The sequence below is a fragment of the Paramormyrops kingsleyae genome, chromosome 5 (assembly GCF_048594095.1).
Source record: "Paramormyrops kingsleyae isolate MSU_618 chromosome 5, PKINGS_0.4, whole genome shotgun sequence".
In the NCBI taxonomy this organism is placed as follows: Eukaryota; Metazoa; Chordata; class Actinopteri; order Osteoglossiformes; family Mormyridae; genus Paramormyrops; species Paramormyrops kingsleyae.
In genome coordinates this window covers 22,831,439-22,847,582 of record NC_132801.1, presented here as the reverse complement: position 1 = coordinate 22,847,582, position 16,144 = coordinate 22,831,439, and the positions used below count along the sequence as shown (strand labels likewise).

Genomic DNA, 16,144 nt, shown 5'->3' with positions numbered 1-16,144 from the left:
TCTGCTTTCCCCGTACTCCTGGATCCACCCGGTGTGACACCAATAAGGACAATATCCAAACACACTGCACAATTTCATATTTTAATAAAGTACAAAGAAAAGATTTAAATGTTTTTCTCCAAAGTGACTCTACAAACACTAAAAGACGCTTTTCCACTCTGGAATGTGGGAATGTGGATAAAACAAGCCACTGTACCACCACCTTATGAAGTTCTCATTATTTCAGAATAAATGTACATAGCACAGGGGAGTCCAAGGAAGAGTTAAATCCTGGGGTAGTGGCATAAGGAAAGCATCCATGGGTGATCCAGACTTGGGATGAGGGGGCCTACAAAGCTGCAATGGCCTTGGCTGCTACCCTCCTGCCCAGGGGCAGAGTGAGGTCTGTTATGGCGAGGACCACCTTGGGCTTGGCCAGGTCAGGAAGCTTCACCAGCTCAGACACCTGGGAACAGAGGGTACACACACACACACACACACACACACACACCCCAAGATACAGACGCACAGACAGAAAAACACATCAGGAACCAGCAGTCAGAGAGGATATACAGTAAAATTCAAATAAGCTTTGAACAACATTTTGGGAAGCTGGGGGGGGGGGGGTCACCCTTCTACACAGGCTATATAGATCCGAAAGAAACTGTGATCACCGTAGTGATTACAGCTCATACAATATCGTACTGCCAAAAGGACAACGAACTCTGTCGATCTCATCAAAGCATATGACAGCTTTGGTGTAAGTAAGCACCAGATTTAAAGAATACCGATTACTAAACCACCAAGTTAGCCTCCCACTAATTAGTGCACTAATTCACTATTCTTCCTCTAGGGACAGGTGCCCTTATGCCCCCCTACTCCCTCCGCACTCTTACCATGGTGAAGGGCATGAACTGCAAGATGCTGCCCCGGCATCCTTGTTCCAGACACTCCACACACTCCTCCATGAAGCTCTGGACAAACTGGGTATGGGACCCTGCAGTCTTGGAGCCCAGGATGTTGGAGATCAGCAGGAAGAGGTTTGCTGCAGAGAGACAGCGGTCACACGAGTAAAACGCGCTGTCCGTTTCACACCGCCCCCCCCCCACGTCCCATGGACGCCCCGCTCCTACCCAGGACTCTGTTAAGGGGGTCCCGCATGTTGACAGTATGAAACTGCGAGGCAGACAAAGAGCTGCTCATGGACCGTTCACCTGCAAGGGTAAGGAGATTAGCCAGGGCAGTAACTGTGTGACAGGTCAAAATAAGACTATAAAACAGGGAAATGGCTTCTACTGTAAAACATCAAAGAAAGCACAGGACGGGGGAATGCCAAATATACAGCAATCATGTCCAATGGACGTCTAATTTTTACGCACGCCCGAGGGCCACACAATTTGGGAAAAAGTTAATCCACCTCAGCTTTCCGTAGTGAAGCAACGTGACATGCTGCAATGTCCTCCGCAGAGAACATTCCCCATTTAAAAACCAGGCACTTGAGCAGACTGGGAATGGATCCTCGTTGCGAGATCAGGCGGAAGTCCGTAGTTGAAAATGAGTCAGATATTACCTAACAGCCCTGGTGTAGTTATGTTCCCCAAAGTCCATACATACACACACACATATATACACATACACATACACACAAACATATTGTGTGTATATATAAATGTGTGTGTGTGAGTGTGTATTTACCGTGGTTAAGATCCTTTAAGAAAAAAGAAAAAAAGATTTGAAGAAGTGAATCTGTGACTTATTTCCTCTTCGACGCCACAAGACCAGTCACTTCACTAAAGCAACCTAGGAAAACTTGTGCTGCCCAAGCAAAATCACGTGAACGTACACCAAGCACAGACGGAGACAAGTGTCAGTGCAAAACGCCCACGTGTGTCATGCATCAGGTAACAACCGGTGTGTCCCAAGGGTCAGTCCCTGGTCCCCTCCTCTTATCCCTGTACCTCTCTAGCCGGATAATCTAATCAGACAGCTTTTCACACCACTACTAACTGATGCCATCCAACTGTACCTTAAACTATCTTCCTTCCAGTAGACACCACAGTCTCTGCTAGGATTTCTGCATTCCTCACCGACAGCCGCAATAAATGATCACCACCTACAGCAAATCCACGCCATCCGGCGATCCCTCCACCGAGGGGAAAATAAGCCTAGTTTTAGCTGTCCCTCGTGTGTGGACCTTCAATATTGGCATGAACTAGTCATCATATTCGGTAAGCAAAACCTTCAAGAAATGCTTCAAGACCCATCTTTTCTGAAAATACCTCAATTAACAATGACCTGTTCTGTCTTTACTGGTTATCCCTTGGTTATGGTCTCTTGGCTACACTGGATGTGCTTGTATTTTTGTTCTCCCTTGTCTAGTGGGAATGCAGCCATAGTGTTTTGATTTGTATAGCTCTTCCATGTTCTGGAACACAGTATATCTAATGCTAACTTGAATTTATTACTGGTTATTCATTGGAAGTACAGCCTAACTGCACTTACAGAAGTTAGTTGCATGACAGCTGTATGCTTGTGATGCATTATCTGCCGCACTTGTACGTCACCTTAGACAAAAGTGTCTGCTAGGTAAACAAGTATAAATGTAAATACTCTCCATTTAATGCTTCATTAGACTTGAGGGAGTTTCATTCCCTGAAGAGGGAACACAAAGTGACTGCATTCAAAGTGTCTGCATTCACCTGCGCTTCTCTGACCGAAACCGTGATTAATGAGCCTGGCCGCCAGGATTTGCCTTTGAGGGACATCATGAAGTGATCGTCAGGAGGGAGGGAGAGAGAAAGAGAGAGAGAGAGAGGTGGACGAGCATACCTGGGCTAGACAGGACGGATGGTTCATCTTCATTTGAGCTCAGCAATCTCATTAGCTTGGAGGGCTGGGTGTCGTCCAATGGGAAAAGGCAGCTGTAGTCCTGAGACCATGGGTAACAAGGGGACTACTTACAATTCTCAGAACTTCCTTTCTGGCAATGACAACTGCAGGCAGTTATCACTGAACTACAGCTGGAGAATGTTGAGGCTGATACTGCAAGCAGAATTAATAGCAGCCACACCATTTCACCTCACATAACCCGTTTCTGTATTTATATAATGATTATCCATTTTTACGCCAAAGACGAGATTCCACTGTTACAACATAAAGCTTATTGTTGACAAGAACAAATACCATGGCAAGTTAACCCATCGATATTCGCATACTGGCCATAAGAAATTAGATCAAACATGGTGACAGCAGATTTCCCACACTGAGATGACATCAGAGCTCCACAGTGCGCATGCCCCTCCCCCAAGGCTCTCACCTCTATGTCCTCCCGCTGTCGTTTGCGCTGCCGAGCTGAGATCTGCCCCTTGTGGTGGGAGGAGTATGAGCTGAGTGCACACCACACAGACAGCCTGCAGAGGGATGGCAACAGGGAGAACATGGGCTCCCAGAATGCAGTGCGCTCTCCAGAAAGAGAAGGCAAGTAACTCTGAAGTCAATTTGAAGTTAATGCATTTGCCTAGAAGATGTCTATTTCAAACAGCATATTTATTTCTGATTATCCATCTTCCATAATCTCTTAGTCAGTACTAGAGGTGCAAAGTTCAGGTCCAGAAAGTACAAATCTAGGGTTTTGGTTCAACCAACCAGCTGAGCATAAAGAGTCACTATTACAGATTACTCAACTGGTTGGTTGAAAGAAAACCTTGGTCTAAAAGCATTGGGACACAAGGCAGGAGGCACCCTGGAAGGAATGCCAGTCTTCACTCACTCACGCACTATGGCTAATTCACCTAATCTGAACATCTAGGGAAAACATGCTAACTGCTGGGTCAACAGAGGTGGAGAGTACACAACTGGTTGGTGGAAAGAAAACCTTGGTCTGGATCTGGACCCGAACTTTCCACTTTTGTGGGCCAGCTGTTTCAGCTTAGCTGGAGCCTTACTTCGCCAGAGCCTTGCCGGGGGGGTCCGCCAGGCCGTGCCAGTGTGCCGGGTCGGTCAGTAGGTTGGGTAAGATGTGACCCAGGAGGGTGAGAGTGATCTGGTGGGTGTCTAGGCTGAAGATACTATAGAGAAGCTCGACAGCACGCGTGGCCCACTCCTGCCGCGTCTCCTTCAGCAGCTCCTGGGGAGGGAGGCACAGTAACCGTGACAACAGGTCCAACAATATGTAATGTCTCACATGTCTCCTGCCGGACGGGTATTAAATCGTCACTTGCCCTGATTATTTTAATTCCCACCCACCTTGACCAGGTTGTTTGTGAACCAGAAAACCCCGCCCATCTGCAGGAGGCTCTCGAGGAGGTGCAGGGCCCCGCCGTCCACCCAGCCCTTCCGGAGCACGGCACGCAGCTGCCTGCTCAGCGCCTCTTGGATGGGCTCCCGCGGGGCCAGCAGGCCGCGGTACGGCACTGGCTCCTGGCCCTCCATAGGGGGCCGCAGGGTCATGCCCGTCTGCTGGAAGACGTCCGCACACATGTGCTCCAAAATGGAGCTCATGATCAGGACCCTGAGGGCGGGGTAACAATTAAGTAGGCCAACCCTTAGCCTATCTCCACTCCCAGGAGAAGACAAAAGGCAAATGAAAGTGGAAAAACCAAGTTAATGTATAAATTTGGGGAGGGGGGGGGCGAACCTGGGGACCCTGATTATCTCTGCTAAGGGCAGAGGGCCTTGCTTCCCATATGAATCTAATTAGCCCCAGTAAGCTAGATAGGTGTTTCCCAGTCCAATCCTCAGGAACTTACAACCGGTCCACGTTCGTGCCATCTCTGGGCTCCCTGCCAAGCAGTTCACAATTTTGCTCCCAGCTCCTGGTAGGGAGTAAAAATGTCTACTGTCTAGGGGTCCCTGAGGACCGGACTGGGAAGCATCAACGCTGTGATCCCGCATATGTTGGTGCTGCCACTCAATCCCAGGCAGCCCTGAAAAAATGACCCTGTCCATCTTAAAGTTACTACTTATCATACCCATCATAACAGCCCCCCCCCCCCCCGGGAAGCGACAGTGCACCCGTACCTCTCATTGTAGAACTGCAGCATGTTCTCCCCAAACAGAGGGGTCATGAGCTGCCGTATCATAGTCTGCGGCTTCTCCCGCTCGTCCAGGCCCAACATGCGCACGTGCGCCACCAGCCAGGCCACCGCGCACACAGCCATGCTGCACACCTTCCCCTTGATGTTGTCCGTGATCTTCTGCACTCAGCATGGCGAGAGATCGCACAGATTGTAAATATCGGAAAGGCGGGTTGCCATAGACTGCGTAAACATGCTTTGGCACAAGGGGAAGCTGACGGTGGAGGGAGCAATGAGGGATTTCGTGAGATTCGTTTTAAAAACGGAAGTTCACCGAAAGTCCTGCTTTGGCTGAACGGCCTTGAAATCCGGAAGTAAAATTTCATAGAAATGAGAAGCAAAAAGGCACAAGGGCAGAAGGGAAGGCCGGGGAGGCGAGGCGGCGTGCTGATCCTCCGATGGCGGAGAGGCACTGACCTGCACTGACTCCACAGACAGCACACCGTTCTCCCAGGCATTGAGGACCTCCAGGACAGCCGCCGGCGTGCACAGGCAGATCTCATGCCACTTCATCTGACTGGGGTGGGGAGAGGAGCATTATTACGATTAGTTACACACGGTGGCAAAGGCATTACGCTCAAAGCGAACGGCGGCTACGAGCAGCTCACATAAGCTTCATTTCAGAGGAGTTGTTGAGCAGGGCGACCAGACTCTCCACCTTGCCAGATTCGGGCCGGAAGCAGGGGTGGTCCGGGTTCAGCGTCTTGCCCTCTTCCGGCATGCAGGTCTGCAGCCACGTCTCGAAGAAGGGGGTCTCACCCGAGGGGCTGGGCTCCGACAGGATCACCTGCAGGCGAGGCGGAAGGGCGTGTGGTCAGACGCCAATGCTTGAACTCATGCGAGGAGCTCACGCCCATCACTGGCGCGTGACACGTTTCTCAATCTCCGGCAGCCTGAAAGTCAGCAGTGAGGAGATACCGAACCTCCTGGGGGGAGGGCTGGCCTGCCATTCCAGTGTCAGCAAACAGAGATACGCAAGAGGGCGAGCCCATGAAAAAGGTGGTTACGAAAATCAGAAATCAAGTTCCAAACTGAGGATAAGTTGTTAAAATACACAGGTGAGGAATCGCAGATCCCATCTGCCCTGATGGCGCACGCCTCAGGTATGAATCCGTGAAACCCGATCAGATCTTGGGAATGTGCGGACGCAGTTCCGGGCAGCGTGTCCGTACAGGCACGTCCCCCCCCCAGGGGGGGCCCCGCACCTCATCATGCCCTGTCACACAAGGACGTCAAGGTGACTGGGAATACCGCAGAAACCAGGGAGGGGCCAGGCTGCCTATGAAAGAAGCCCGTCAGCTTGCTGGCAGGCAAAGGGCTGGATTTTCCCAGGCCGCTAATCCCGATTGCACAGTGCTTTTCACTGCTCTTCATTCAATATCCAGTATCAGGAAACAAACATATTTGGTTTCTGCAACAAGATATTTTCAGATTCCTTAAAAAACGTTTAACCCCTAAACAGACTCAAAAATGGTTACAGATCTATAAGCTAAGAAAAAATTGAAAGGAATATACCTTTGTGTAGTTATATTAATTGGAGGCAAAACCACATATTTACGTCTTTTTTTTTTTTTTTTTTTTACACAGATGGATATTTTATACCTTCAGACACAGGAGGATCTATGTTCATCACACTAACCTCTGAGCCATATGTCTGCACCACATGACAGAGCATGAGGAAGGAGATGTCGAAGAGGAGGGCTCGCACGGAGGCTGACTTGGCTGTGTGAAAGCGGGAGGGGATGCACAACAATTACTGGCCATACACACACCCGCCCTGCCCTAATCGAGCGCTTGGCAGAGCCGCCTCTCCAAACCACATCAGCCACACATCAGTGGCAGAAATTACACTTAATTATGCACCTGCCAGCCAAACGCAGTTAATGCATCAAACCATGATGTGGTGCTTCAGGTCCCACAACGTGCATCACGTGCTGCACTGGGATGTCAGGATGCCAAATGATTCGTGTTTTGGCAGGAGATTTAATAAGAGAACAAAAAAAAAAAAAAACAAATACTGAGGAAACTATGTTTTTAAATGATTAACTTACTAATTACAATAAAAAACTATTTTATTAAAATTAAACAGGACATATACTGTACAAGGCATAAAGCAAAAAAAAAAATGTATACCGAAATTAAAAATCCTGTTTTTAATGTCAAATATCTAAATTAGGTTGGCCAGTGAACTTGTTAGTGGCTCATAAAGAAAAGGCCAGAATTGCTGTCAGCTGGTGACAGAGGGTGAATGTTTCCAGAAATTAGCTGGCAAATTCTCAGTTCAGCCCAAATGCAAACCTGTTCCTTGGAGCGGAAGAAGGCTGGACGGGCACTTAGCTACATAAACATGACACATTACATCTGCTCGTAATATCAAAGACGGGATGGTTACTTACATCCTTCTCCACTTATGTGCTTAGGAAACTCATTCAATCTGGAAAGATGAGACAGGCGATTAACATGTGCAAGTGAGTGACGAAGGACTAACAACTGGGGGGGGGGGGAGAGGATATGGGAATTTCCATCAGTGCTGATTGTACATTCAAACCCAACACTATGACATACAGCAACAACCTTAATTATCAGTGTGGGGAAATCCTGCTTTCCTTGTCATGCAGTGAATCAGCGACACACAATGCTGCTCACACTCACTTAATAAACTTCCGGGCGAAGGACTTCAGCTTCCCAGTGGCAGCGGCGGCAGCCAGGAGGAGGTCCAGACTCTTCCCAGACAGCATGTGCCCCAGAACTCCCAGTAGACCCTCGGGGGACTTGGAGTGGTCTGCATCCACCGTCTGAAACACAGAGGGAGCACCATTCACAGCTTGGGACGATTCGGACAGACGAGAGGCATTTTCCTCATGACAGTTCAGTTCCTGCAATCTTATGATGACAACAATGGCAGCATTTTTCACACTCGATACATGGGCCAGATTAAAAAAAAAAAAAAAAAAAACCCCACACCAGAATGGTGAGTCAAGGCAATCACAGACACCCCACTCTGAGGCACGACACCCACGCTGCCTCAAGTCGTGCTATCGGTCCCCGCTGAGCCAGCGTGACTCTCGCTGACCGTGGGAAGAGGCGCTACATGGCAACACCACGAAAAAGTCACAGAAAAACAGACAGAGATAAAATAGACAGGTCTTTAATACAGTAATTATCCTGTTATAGTGGACTCGCTTATAACGGAATATCGTCTATAACGGACGAGGTCCGCTGGTCTCGGCCGTGCGCCTTTAAGAACATGCAGAAAAAGCATCGGATATAGCGGACTCGCATATAACGGAATTTCGCTTATAACGGACAAACGATTTGGTCCCCAGGGCCGCTTTTAGCTGTAGTTTTGTTCGGCTATAACGGACAAGCAGGCTCCGCCTACAAGGCGCCAGGCGTGCCGGTGATATCCAGCGCAGATACGTAGTCGGGATTATTAATAGTCACGCATCTGGTCAGGTAAAGCTGGATTACTACATGTACAATATAATAATCTATACCACAAGTGTGTCTGCTGGGGTGTGGCATGAGTAAATGGTGTCCTGTAGTGTTCTGGGCAAACAGCAACTCTGGATATAACGGACTTTGGATATAACGGACTGTTTTGCCAGGTCCCTTGAAGTCCATTATAACTGGATTTTACTGTAAAGGAAATTAAGTGTATGGAAAAGTATACTAGGCAACCAACAAAACAGAAATAGATATATTCACACATTTTACATTTACCTATACAGTACTAATCAAAAATCTGGACACACCACCTTTTAATGCACGTGTCTCTATTTTAGCTGTTATTCACCTTATACTGAAAGGCCTTGAGCCAATGAGGTGATACATATTAAATACTGCAAAGAGTAAGAAGTGTTCAGTAGCCGTTTGTCTGATGTCAGTGTTGCAGACTGTTGACATTCTTTCAACCAGCTTCCAGACAAAGCCAGCTGGAATGCTTCTCCAACAGGCCTGAAGAAGTTTCCACGAGTTCTGGGCACGATTTGGCAATCTTGCTGTTATTTTTCAAACTAACTCATCCCAAAGCAGCTCTGTAGGGCTCAGGGCAGGGGTCTGTGGGGGCCAGATCATCTGTCACAGCACTCCATCTCTTTCCATGTTCACGAGATAATACTATGTAACCTCGAGGTGCGATTAGGGTCGTGATCTTGTTGAAAAACAAATGATTTTCTGTAGAATTTTTAATTTTAACTATTTGGGTAGTAAGTATACTTTTTCCTCATAGAAAAACACAACCTAACATTAGAACACATGCAATTTAAGTATAACACCATAACAAATAAACAAGGATTTCTATTGTTCTTGAAAAAGTCACTGATATCTAGTTGGATGGCTAGACGAACAGCGCTTCAGTTCCCAGACCTCTCCTCAGGGGCACCCCAGCCATTCCAGCTGTTTAATAAATTTCACCACCAGCTCACTAAATTAAATAAGTTGAAAAAGCCAACGAGATTGATTAGCCATATGAGGTGTGCTAGTGGTCAAGTAAAAAAATACATGGGTGTATTTGCATGGTCGCTGCAAATAGCGAGGTATATTTAGGAGATGTTTTGAAATAGTTAAGCTGACACACTTTGACAGACATATCATCAAAGGTTTACACCAACATGAAGATCATTTAGACATCATCTTCTTTGACAGCCTAAGCCTCATGCACACATATACACGAGGACACGTCCCGTAAAATGACAGGAGGATGCACAGCTAAGAGAATGCTCGGCCGGGGGGCCGCAGAGGGGTGGCGCCCACCTTGAGTATGTTGGTGACGGTGGGCTCGGCCCGGAGGATGAGCCCGGGGTTGGGCTGGATGTTGGCATTTTCTGCAGTCTTCAGCCTCGGGGCATACTCCCTGTCCTCAGCTCTGGAGAGCGAAGGTAGGAAGCAGGAGAGGGAGTAAGAGAAGACAGAGGGGCGGATGGGGATGAATAGGTGTGTCTGAAGACGGGGGGGGGGGTGGGTGGGCACCGGGTGGACATACCGCTTGGCAGTGAGGTTGGCTGTGTTGCTCTCTGACAGCAGACCCAGCTTGTTACACTCCTGGAGAAGCAGGCTCAGACAGTCACAGCTGCAAACACAGTGTGAGGAACATCAGCGCAGATGGAGAAGCTTGCAGCCTCGTCACCACATCCCCCTGAGTAAGTCACCTTGGAAATATGACCAACTGTGTAAAGTGAAGTTGTGCTTTAGACCGTAATCTCAAGAGGACCTACTTGCAGCGCTGGTCAGCCTTGTCCAGCAGGGGCGTGAGCTTCAGCAGGTATTCAAATGCGACATTCACATCGTCCATGAAGTCCTGAGGACACACGGTTTGAAAAACCCCGTTGGGGGTATTTCTACAGCTTCAACAGGTGACACAAGAACCACGCAATGAGAATGAGAGATAAGCAATCAGAGCAATGCTAGGGCTCCAGCTCTACCTTCTCGCCCTGTGGATACTTCTTCAATCTAAGGAGGACCTGAGGGATCTGAAAGACAGAAAGGAGGGGAGTCCAAAATTACACACCACAGATGGACTGATATGATAGCATATGACAGTCAATGCAATCTTCATTTATTATTATTAGCAATAAAGTCAGAATTGGCAATGCTCCCAGGAAGCACCTTAAGAAATGTGAAAGCTGTCCACTTCAGCTCCTCAGTGCCCTCTGGTGACTCTATCAGGCCCGTGAAACATGCCTTCCAGATTTCCAGGACAAACAGCGGCGTGGGGATCCGCTGAAAGGGAGCGAGACAGGGCCGGTCTCGGTTAACTCTCAGGAACCATAACCATAAATGACTAGAGAACAATCTGAATATTATTAATAATCCTCTCACACCACCTCACACACAGATACTAGATGAGTATCAATAAAACCAAAAGAAGACATTTCAGGTCGAGGTCCCATGACGGTTTGTGATACGAAGCCGGAAAGTTGATTGTTCGAATCCCAGTAGGGCCTTTCTACTTAACCTTAGAGAAACGGTAGGTACAGGCACTGACTGCAGAAAAGTGTAAGAACCGGCACAAAATGCTTCAGATTCAACCTATTTCTCTGTCCAGAAGTCATACATACAGGAAATATGCAGTGTGTGGTAGCTACATGTTTTCAGGGGCTATGTGGCCACATTCCTCTAGAAGCAGGAGCCTCAGACGACCCCAAGGGGATAAATTTTAACCTGGAAAAAAATGCCTGGCATGTAAATCCCTACTGTCCTTTTTTGTAGGAATCTGATCATTACAAGGCTCAGGGTACCTGTAATAACCAGGGGTAAGTTTCACGAAGCCTAGTTAACACTACATCGTTCGTAAGTTCCATCTTTTAACATAGAACTTACAAATGACATAGCATTAAGAAGGCTTCGGGAAACACCCCAGATTCCTGCTGATAGCCAATCTACACATGGATAATAGAAATAGAGTAGCAGGTCTGAACAAAGTCCCACTCAGACAGTCCTCTGTTGGTCTGCAGCCTGCCTTTCAGGAGGACGAGGTTGTGGGGGGGCGGGTGGGGGGACCAGCTGACCTGCATCCTCTTGATCATCATGAGCTGCTCCACCAGCGGCTGCATCTCGCCGGTCAGGTTCATGGTGCCCTCCAGCATGACGAAGGCGTGGATGGAGGGGAAGGTGGTGTGCAGGGGGGGCTCCGGTTGCACTGTGAGCATCTGGGGGATACTGGACACAGGCAGGACGCCACACATTTTACTTAGAGGGGAACTTGATTTTATTTACGTACTCTCCCCATCACAGAAGTAGTTCATAACACCCATCCATCTATATTACAGCTGCTTATCCTAGTTAGGATCAGGGGGATCCTCTTGTTTTTTTCTGCCCGTACTTCCAGGTGGGGGGGGGGGGGATAGCACACACCCCCTCAGCCATCAGCCCCTGCTCGCCGTTCGAGCTGCATGCTTCAGCTTAATTTCACCTGCAGCCGCCTACCCCACCTCAGGGTCTGTCATTCCATCTTCCTGTTTCAAATTGCGCACCATCGGGGTCATCAAAGCTATACTCTCCTCCAATCAGACCTGTGACAGCCTCGCCCAGCCAGCTCTCACCTCTTCACATGTGACACGCACTCCTCCAGCTTTCCTTTCAGCGTCTGATTGGTCAGACTGTTAAGGCTGTCCGACACTCTAGCCAATGCCTGCTCCACATTGGACCATGAGGCTGTCAAAAAGAGGAAGGAGACAAATCAGAAAACAATGACCAAGCTATCTACATTACTGCAAAACTGGATAAAAATGGGGTATAGGGGGTTTAAAATGATGTGATGTAAAGGGTCACAGACCTACAGCCTGCATCCGAAAACAGCAGGCATGGAAAGTAGCTGTTTGGTACACAATGAAACCACCCACTTAAAAATGTTATATTAAACACTGGAATAATTAATGATGCTAAAATGAATCTTTCTACAGTTAAAGGGATCGGTTTCAACAAATGGAGGGGAGAGAGAGTGGCCCAGTCTGCCCCCTAATGGTGAAAAGTGAGCTGTGATTATATTAGCATTCAGGTGAATCAGCTGAGCCCCCTCACCCGGCTCCTCTAGACGGGCGATGTGGATGAGGCCTTTGTTCTTGGTGCTCTGCAGCAGGCCCTCCAGCCGCTGCAGGCAGGCGTGCAGCCCAGCCTCACCCCCCCCCGACTCGCCCTGCTCCCGTAGCCGCTCGCAGTACCAGGCGCAGCCCTGCAGCAGCCACACCGTCGCTCCCAGCAGTGCCCGGCACAGCCCGATGCACTCCTCCGCCTTCCCGTGGCAGCTGGTGGGAGAGGGTGACTGCACAGTACATCACAGGAACCAAACACAGGCGGAGGGCAGAGCATTAAAGCTTCCCCTGCATTTTAACAGTGAAGAGACTGTGATTGGGATGTGCATCTCCATCACTGAGGCTGCTGTGATATCCACCTCAATGCATAGCCAATGATCCGATACGTTAAAGATACATAAGAAGCAACTATTGTAGTGATACGGTTCACCCCTATTGCGATGTGGTACGACCCGAAACATTTGGATTCAACAGAGATATGATGTGATGCCAAAAATATGACGCTATGCAATTCAATGTGGTACAAATACAGCAACAGTTTAGAGGGGGGAAATCCATCAAAATATAAAATGGTCACATTTCTAAATAATGAAGGCACAGGATCTCAAGTAATAATTATAAAATAGATTGTACCAGTGCAAAGATGTTGGAAACGACGCATCCCGAGTTCATCCCAAATTGTGCACAATTTTTTCAAGGACAGTCGTGAGCTTTTATGCAAGTGCATCAATGCAAAATCAGTGAATCTTACCACCCCAATGGCTGCATCTGTCACAGAAGCATTTTTCAACTGATGTGCATGACACACTACAGCCTGAAAAACACCATCTTACGGGAGGTGTGCCGTGGCAGAAAGCAGTTTATGAAACACTGCATTACAGGACTGAAGTGCTGTCCTTCAACAACAGAACTAAAGCAATAAACAGTCTGTACTGCATTCCACTTGTTAGTTTTCAAATGAAATGTCAAGATTTGTGTATCATGCAATGCCATGCTAATTGCTGCACCCAACTGTGTGGGTTGTGTTCTGATAGTTATCGGTTTAAATCCTACCTTAATAGACCCCTAATGGATTTTTAAAGAAGAACCAAAAAAAAGTGTTGAAACACTTTAGTGCAGGGGTGGCCAATCTTATCCGCAAAGGCCCGGTGTGTATGCAGGTTTTCACTGCAACTCCCTAATTAGGTCACTAATTAGTGGACTGATTCGCTGCAGAGTCCTCACACCTGGGTTTGAATAGCTGACCTACAGGTTATCCCAAAAACCTGCATACACACCGGCCCTTTGCGGATAAGACTGGCCGCCCCTGCTCTAGTGTTTCTCAAACCAGTCATCAGGGACTAGCAGAGAGTCCACCGTTTTGGTCCCTCCCATCTTCCCAGGAGCTGGGTGGGGGCAAAAACATGAACTGACTGGCAGGGAGCTGGGAGGAGCACAAACATGGACCATTTAGGGATCCATGAGAACCAGATTGGGAAGCACTACCTTAAACAATGTTTACACCACCCCTGCAACAGCGGGTCCTGTGCATTTTGCCTTTTTGTACATTTCCTTCTGACCCTGTGTTGTTCTGGCAATTGCACCATTGGATGTATGGTTATGCTGACGTTGCACTTTCCCTCAGGAATTAATGATTTATTAGTCTGTCTATCTAAACTACAATTGTAGCATCTGCACCAGAACTACTACTGATGATGGGTGTGAGAGCAGGACAGACCTGAGGCGATGAGTGAACATGTCCATTATCTCCAGCAGAGCCTTGACGCACAGCTCTCGGGAGAAGTCATCAAACTGGAGAAGCAGAAGGTGTGACCATTAGTGCAGCACTCTCATAAAGCAGGGGCACAGGGTGGTCTGAGAGGCACAGGAAGAGAGGGAAAGCAGGCCAACAAGGACTCACCTTACTGACAGCTGTCAGTACGCTGGAATAGGACACCATCTGATACAACGCGATGAAAAGAGGGAAAAGAAAAACTTTGATTTCATTTCAATTCGAACAAATTAAGTCAATATATTATTACATATTCTTCACTGTATAGAGTTTGCAATTTAAACCAACCCCAATTCTCACCTGAGAGCTGATGGCATACTTCAAATATGACAGGATGAGGGGGTTGGGGGACGGACCAATCATTGCCTGCTCCATCAAAGCTTCTGCAGAGAAAAAGGTCACCAATCTTTTTTAGACAGTACACAATCCATATCAATCATACCTTCGTATGTCACAGAGCAATTATAATAGTTTATATGACACGTTATATAAACAAAACCACGTTACCCACGTAACACGTAAATATAGTTCCCTTGATGTACTTTTAATGCCCCAAATGTGACGTATTTTGCCCTCTGACCTGCCAGGTTTAGATAGTCCCAGGTGGCCCCTTTCGGGAAGTTCCTTTTAATGTTGACAGCCCATTGGTAGTCACTCCAGCGCTCCTTCCATGCCTGTAAAATGGCCTGTTTAAGGTTGACAACTTTCATCCTGCACGTAGTTTTCTTTCACTATCCTGGAAATCAAACACAAGGAATATAATGGAAGAACACGTCAAATTTCAGAAATGTAACGATAATTTCTTATAAATAATAATAATGATAATCGAATCAAACATAGAAACAGCAACCAAAAAGATACGAATTTTAGAAAGAATTTTACGATAAACTTAAATTAAATGACGGAGACATGTAAGACCACTGAAGCAGGGATAAACGAAGATACATGTAAGAGATCTGAAGCAGCGATACTTTGTAATGTATAATTTTCGTTTCTACTTATCAAACAGTGAAGTACTCGGCACTGCAATCGCAGCAACACAGCGGGTGAATTACTTTACCATTATTAATAATATAGCGACCAAGTTATCTATATGGTCCCAAGTGATGCAAGTGGCATTTGCATGCTTAACACATTCAAAATGTAAAGATAAGAACAAACAATAGCATGGTTATTACTTGAAATGTTTGTCACTACCGAAAATGTTACACCTACCGAAAACGTAACTTCCGCTACTACGCATGCGCACGCTTACGACTTCTGCGAGGAGGCGTGCTAATTTTACGGCATCGCGTCACATTTCATCGTCTGTTGCGGAAGTTACCGTTAGAGAACGTCGACGGCGAGAGGAAAGACAAGATTTAACCGGATAATGATGGAGACCTTCGACTTTTACTCCACTTTAAAGGATTTTATTTCGCACAGGGCATTAATGGCCAATGTGCCTCAGAACGATCGACGTAAAATAAGATATAAAATGATGTAAAGTATAAAAAAAAAAAACATTAACCAGATGTACAGGAATTAGGGTAAATAATGCCCATGTCCATAACTAAGGGGAACATTTTTTTTTAGCTTCATTTCCATTCATTTTTGCATAGCAGGCAAAGGAAAATGACTTCCTTCCACGCTCTGAATCACGCAATCACGGTCTGCCACAAAATATCAATAAATGCGCGGTATCGAGCCTGTGAAAGTGTACATTACGCAAGCGTAATACAAAGGGATGAACTATACGTAGTGCCGGAAAATGTGGTTTCGTGAACGCATGCGTGATGAATGTGCAC

At 47.2% G+C, this 16,144-nt stretch overlaps 1 protein-coding gene across 4 annotated transcripts; it reads right to left on the bottom strand.

Annotated features, from left to right (window-relative positions):
• Positions 1 to 67: 67 nt before the first annotated feature.
• med24 (mediator complex subunit 24) lies at positions 68 to 16,052 on the bottom strand. Of its 4 annotated transcripts, none has more exons than XM_023820845.2 (26): positions 15,573 to 16,052; positions 14,938 to 15,093; positions 14,658 to 14,740; positions 14,487 to 14,525; positions 14,304 to 14,377; positions 12,576 to 12,799; positions 12,098 to 12,209; positions 11,564 to 11,714; positions 10,662 to 10,775; positions 10,478 to 10,525; positions 10,271 to 10,353; positions 10,039 to 10,125; positions 9,810 to 9,921; positions 7,707 to 7,849; positions 7,451 to 7,488; positions 6,694 to 6,776; positions 5,663 to 5,841; positions 5,472 to 5,571; positions 4,999 to 5,174; positions 4,225 to 4,489; positions 3,924 to 4,105; positions 3,296 to 3,389; positions 2,809 to 2,908; positions 1,113 to 1,193; positions 876 to 1,024; positions 68 to 445 (listed from the first exon to the last, which is right to left on the bottom strand). In XM_023820845.2, exons 2-26 carry the CDS (start codon positions 15,065 to 15,067, stop codon positions 329 to 331), a joined length of 2,964 nt encoding a protein of 987 aa, XP_023676613.2. In that variant the 5' UTR covers positions 15,068 to 15,093; positions 15,573 to 16,052; the 3' UTR covers positions 68 to 328. The 4 variants fall into 4 exon arrangements, with proteins under 4 accessions (XP_023676613.2, XP_023676615.2, XP_023676616.2 ...); XM_023820847.2 differs by having other exon boundaries at positions 15,536 to 15,584; XM_023820848.2 differs by lacking the exon at positions 15,573 to 16,052 and adding an exon at positions 15,555 to 15,567.
• Between the last annotated feature and the right edge of the window lie 92 nt (positions 16,053 to 16,144).

Bases quoted from the DNA above. Each gene is read 5' to 3' on its own strand.
- med24 (XM_023820845.2), bottom strand. From the start codon at position 15,067: ATGAAAGTTGTCAACCTTAAACAGGCCATTTTACAGGCATGGAAGGAG. The intron at 14,741-14,937 runs GTCAGAGGGCAA...TTTTCTCTGCAG, and splicing joins GGACTATCTAAACCTGGCAG to AAGCTTTGATGGAGCAGGCA. The intron at 14,378-14,486 runs GTGAGTCCTTGT...CTGCTTCTCCAG, and splicing joins TACTGACAGCTGTCAGTAAG to TTTGATGACTTCTCCCGAGA.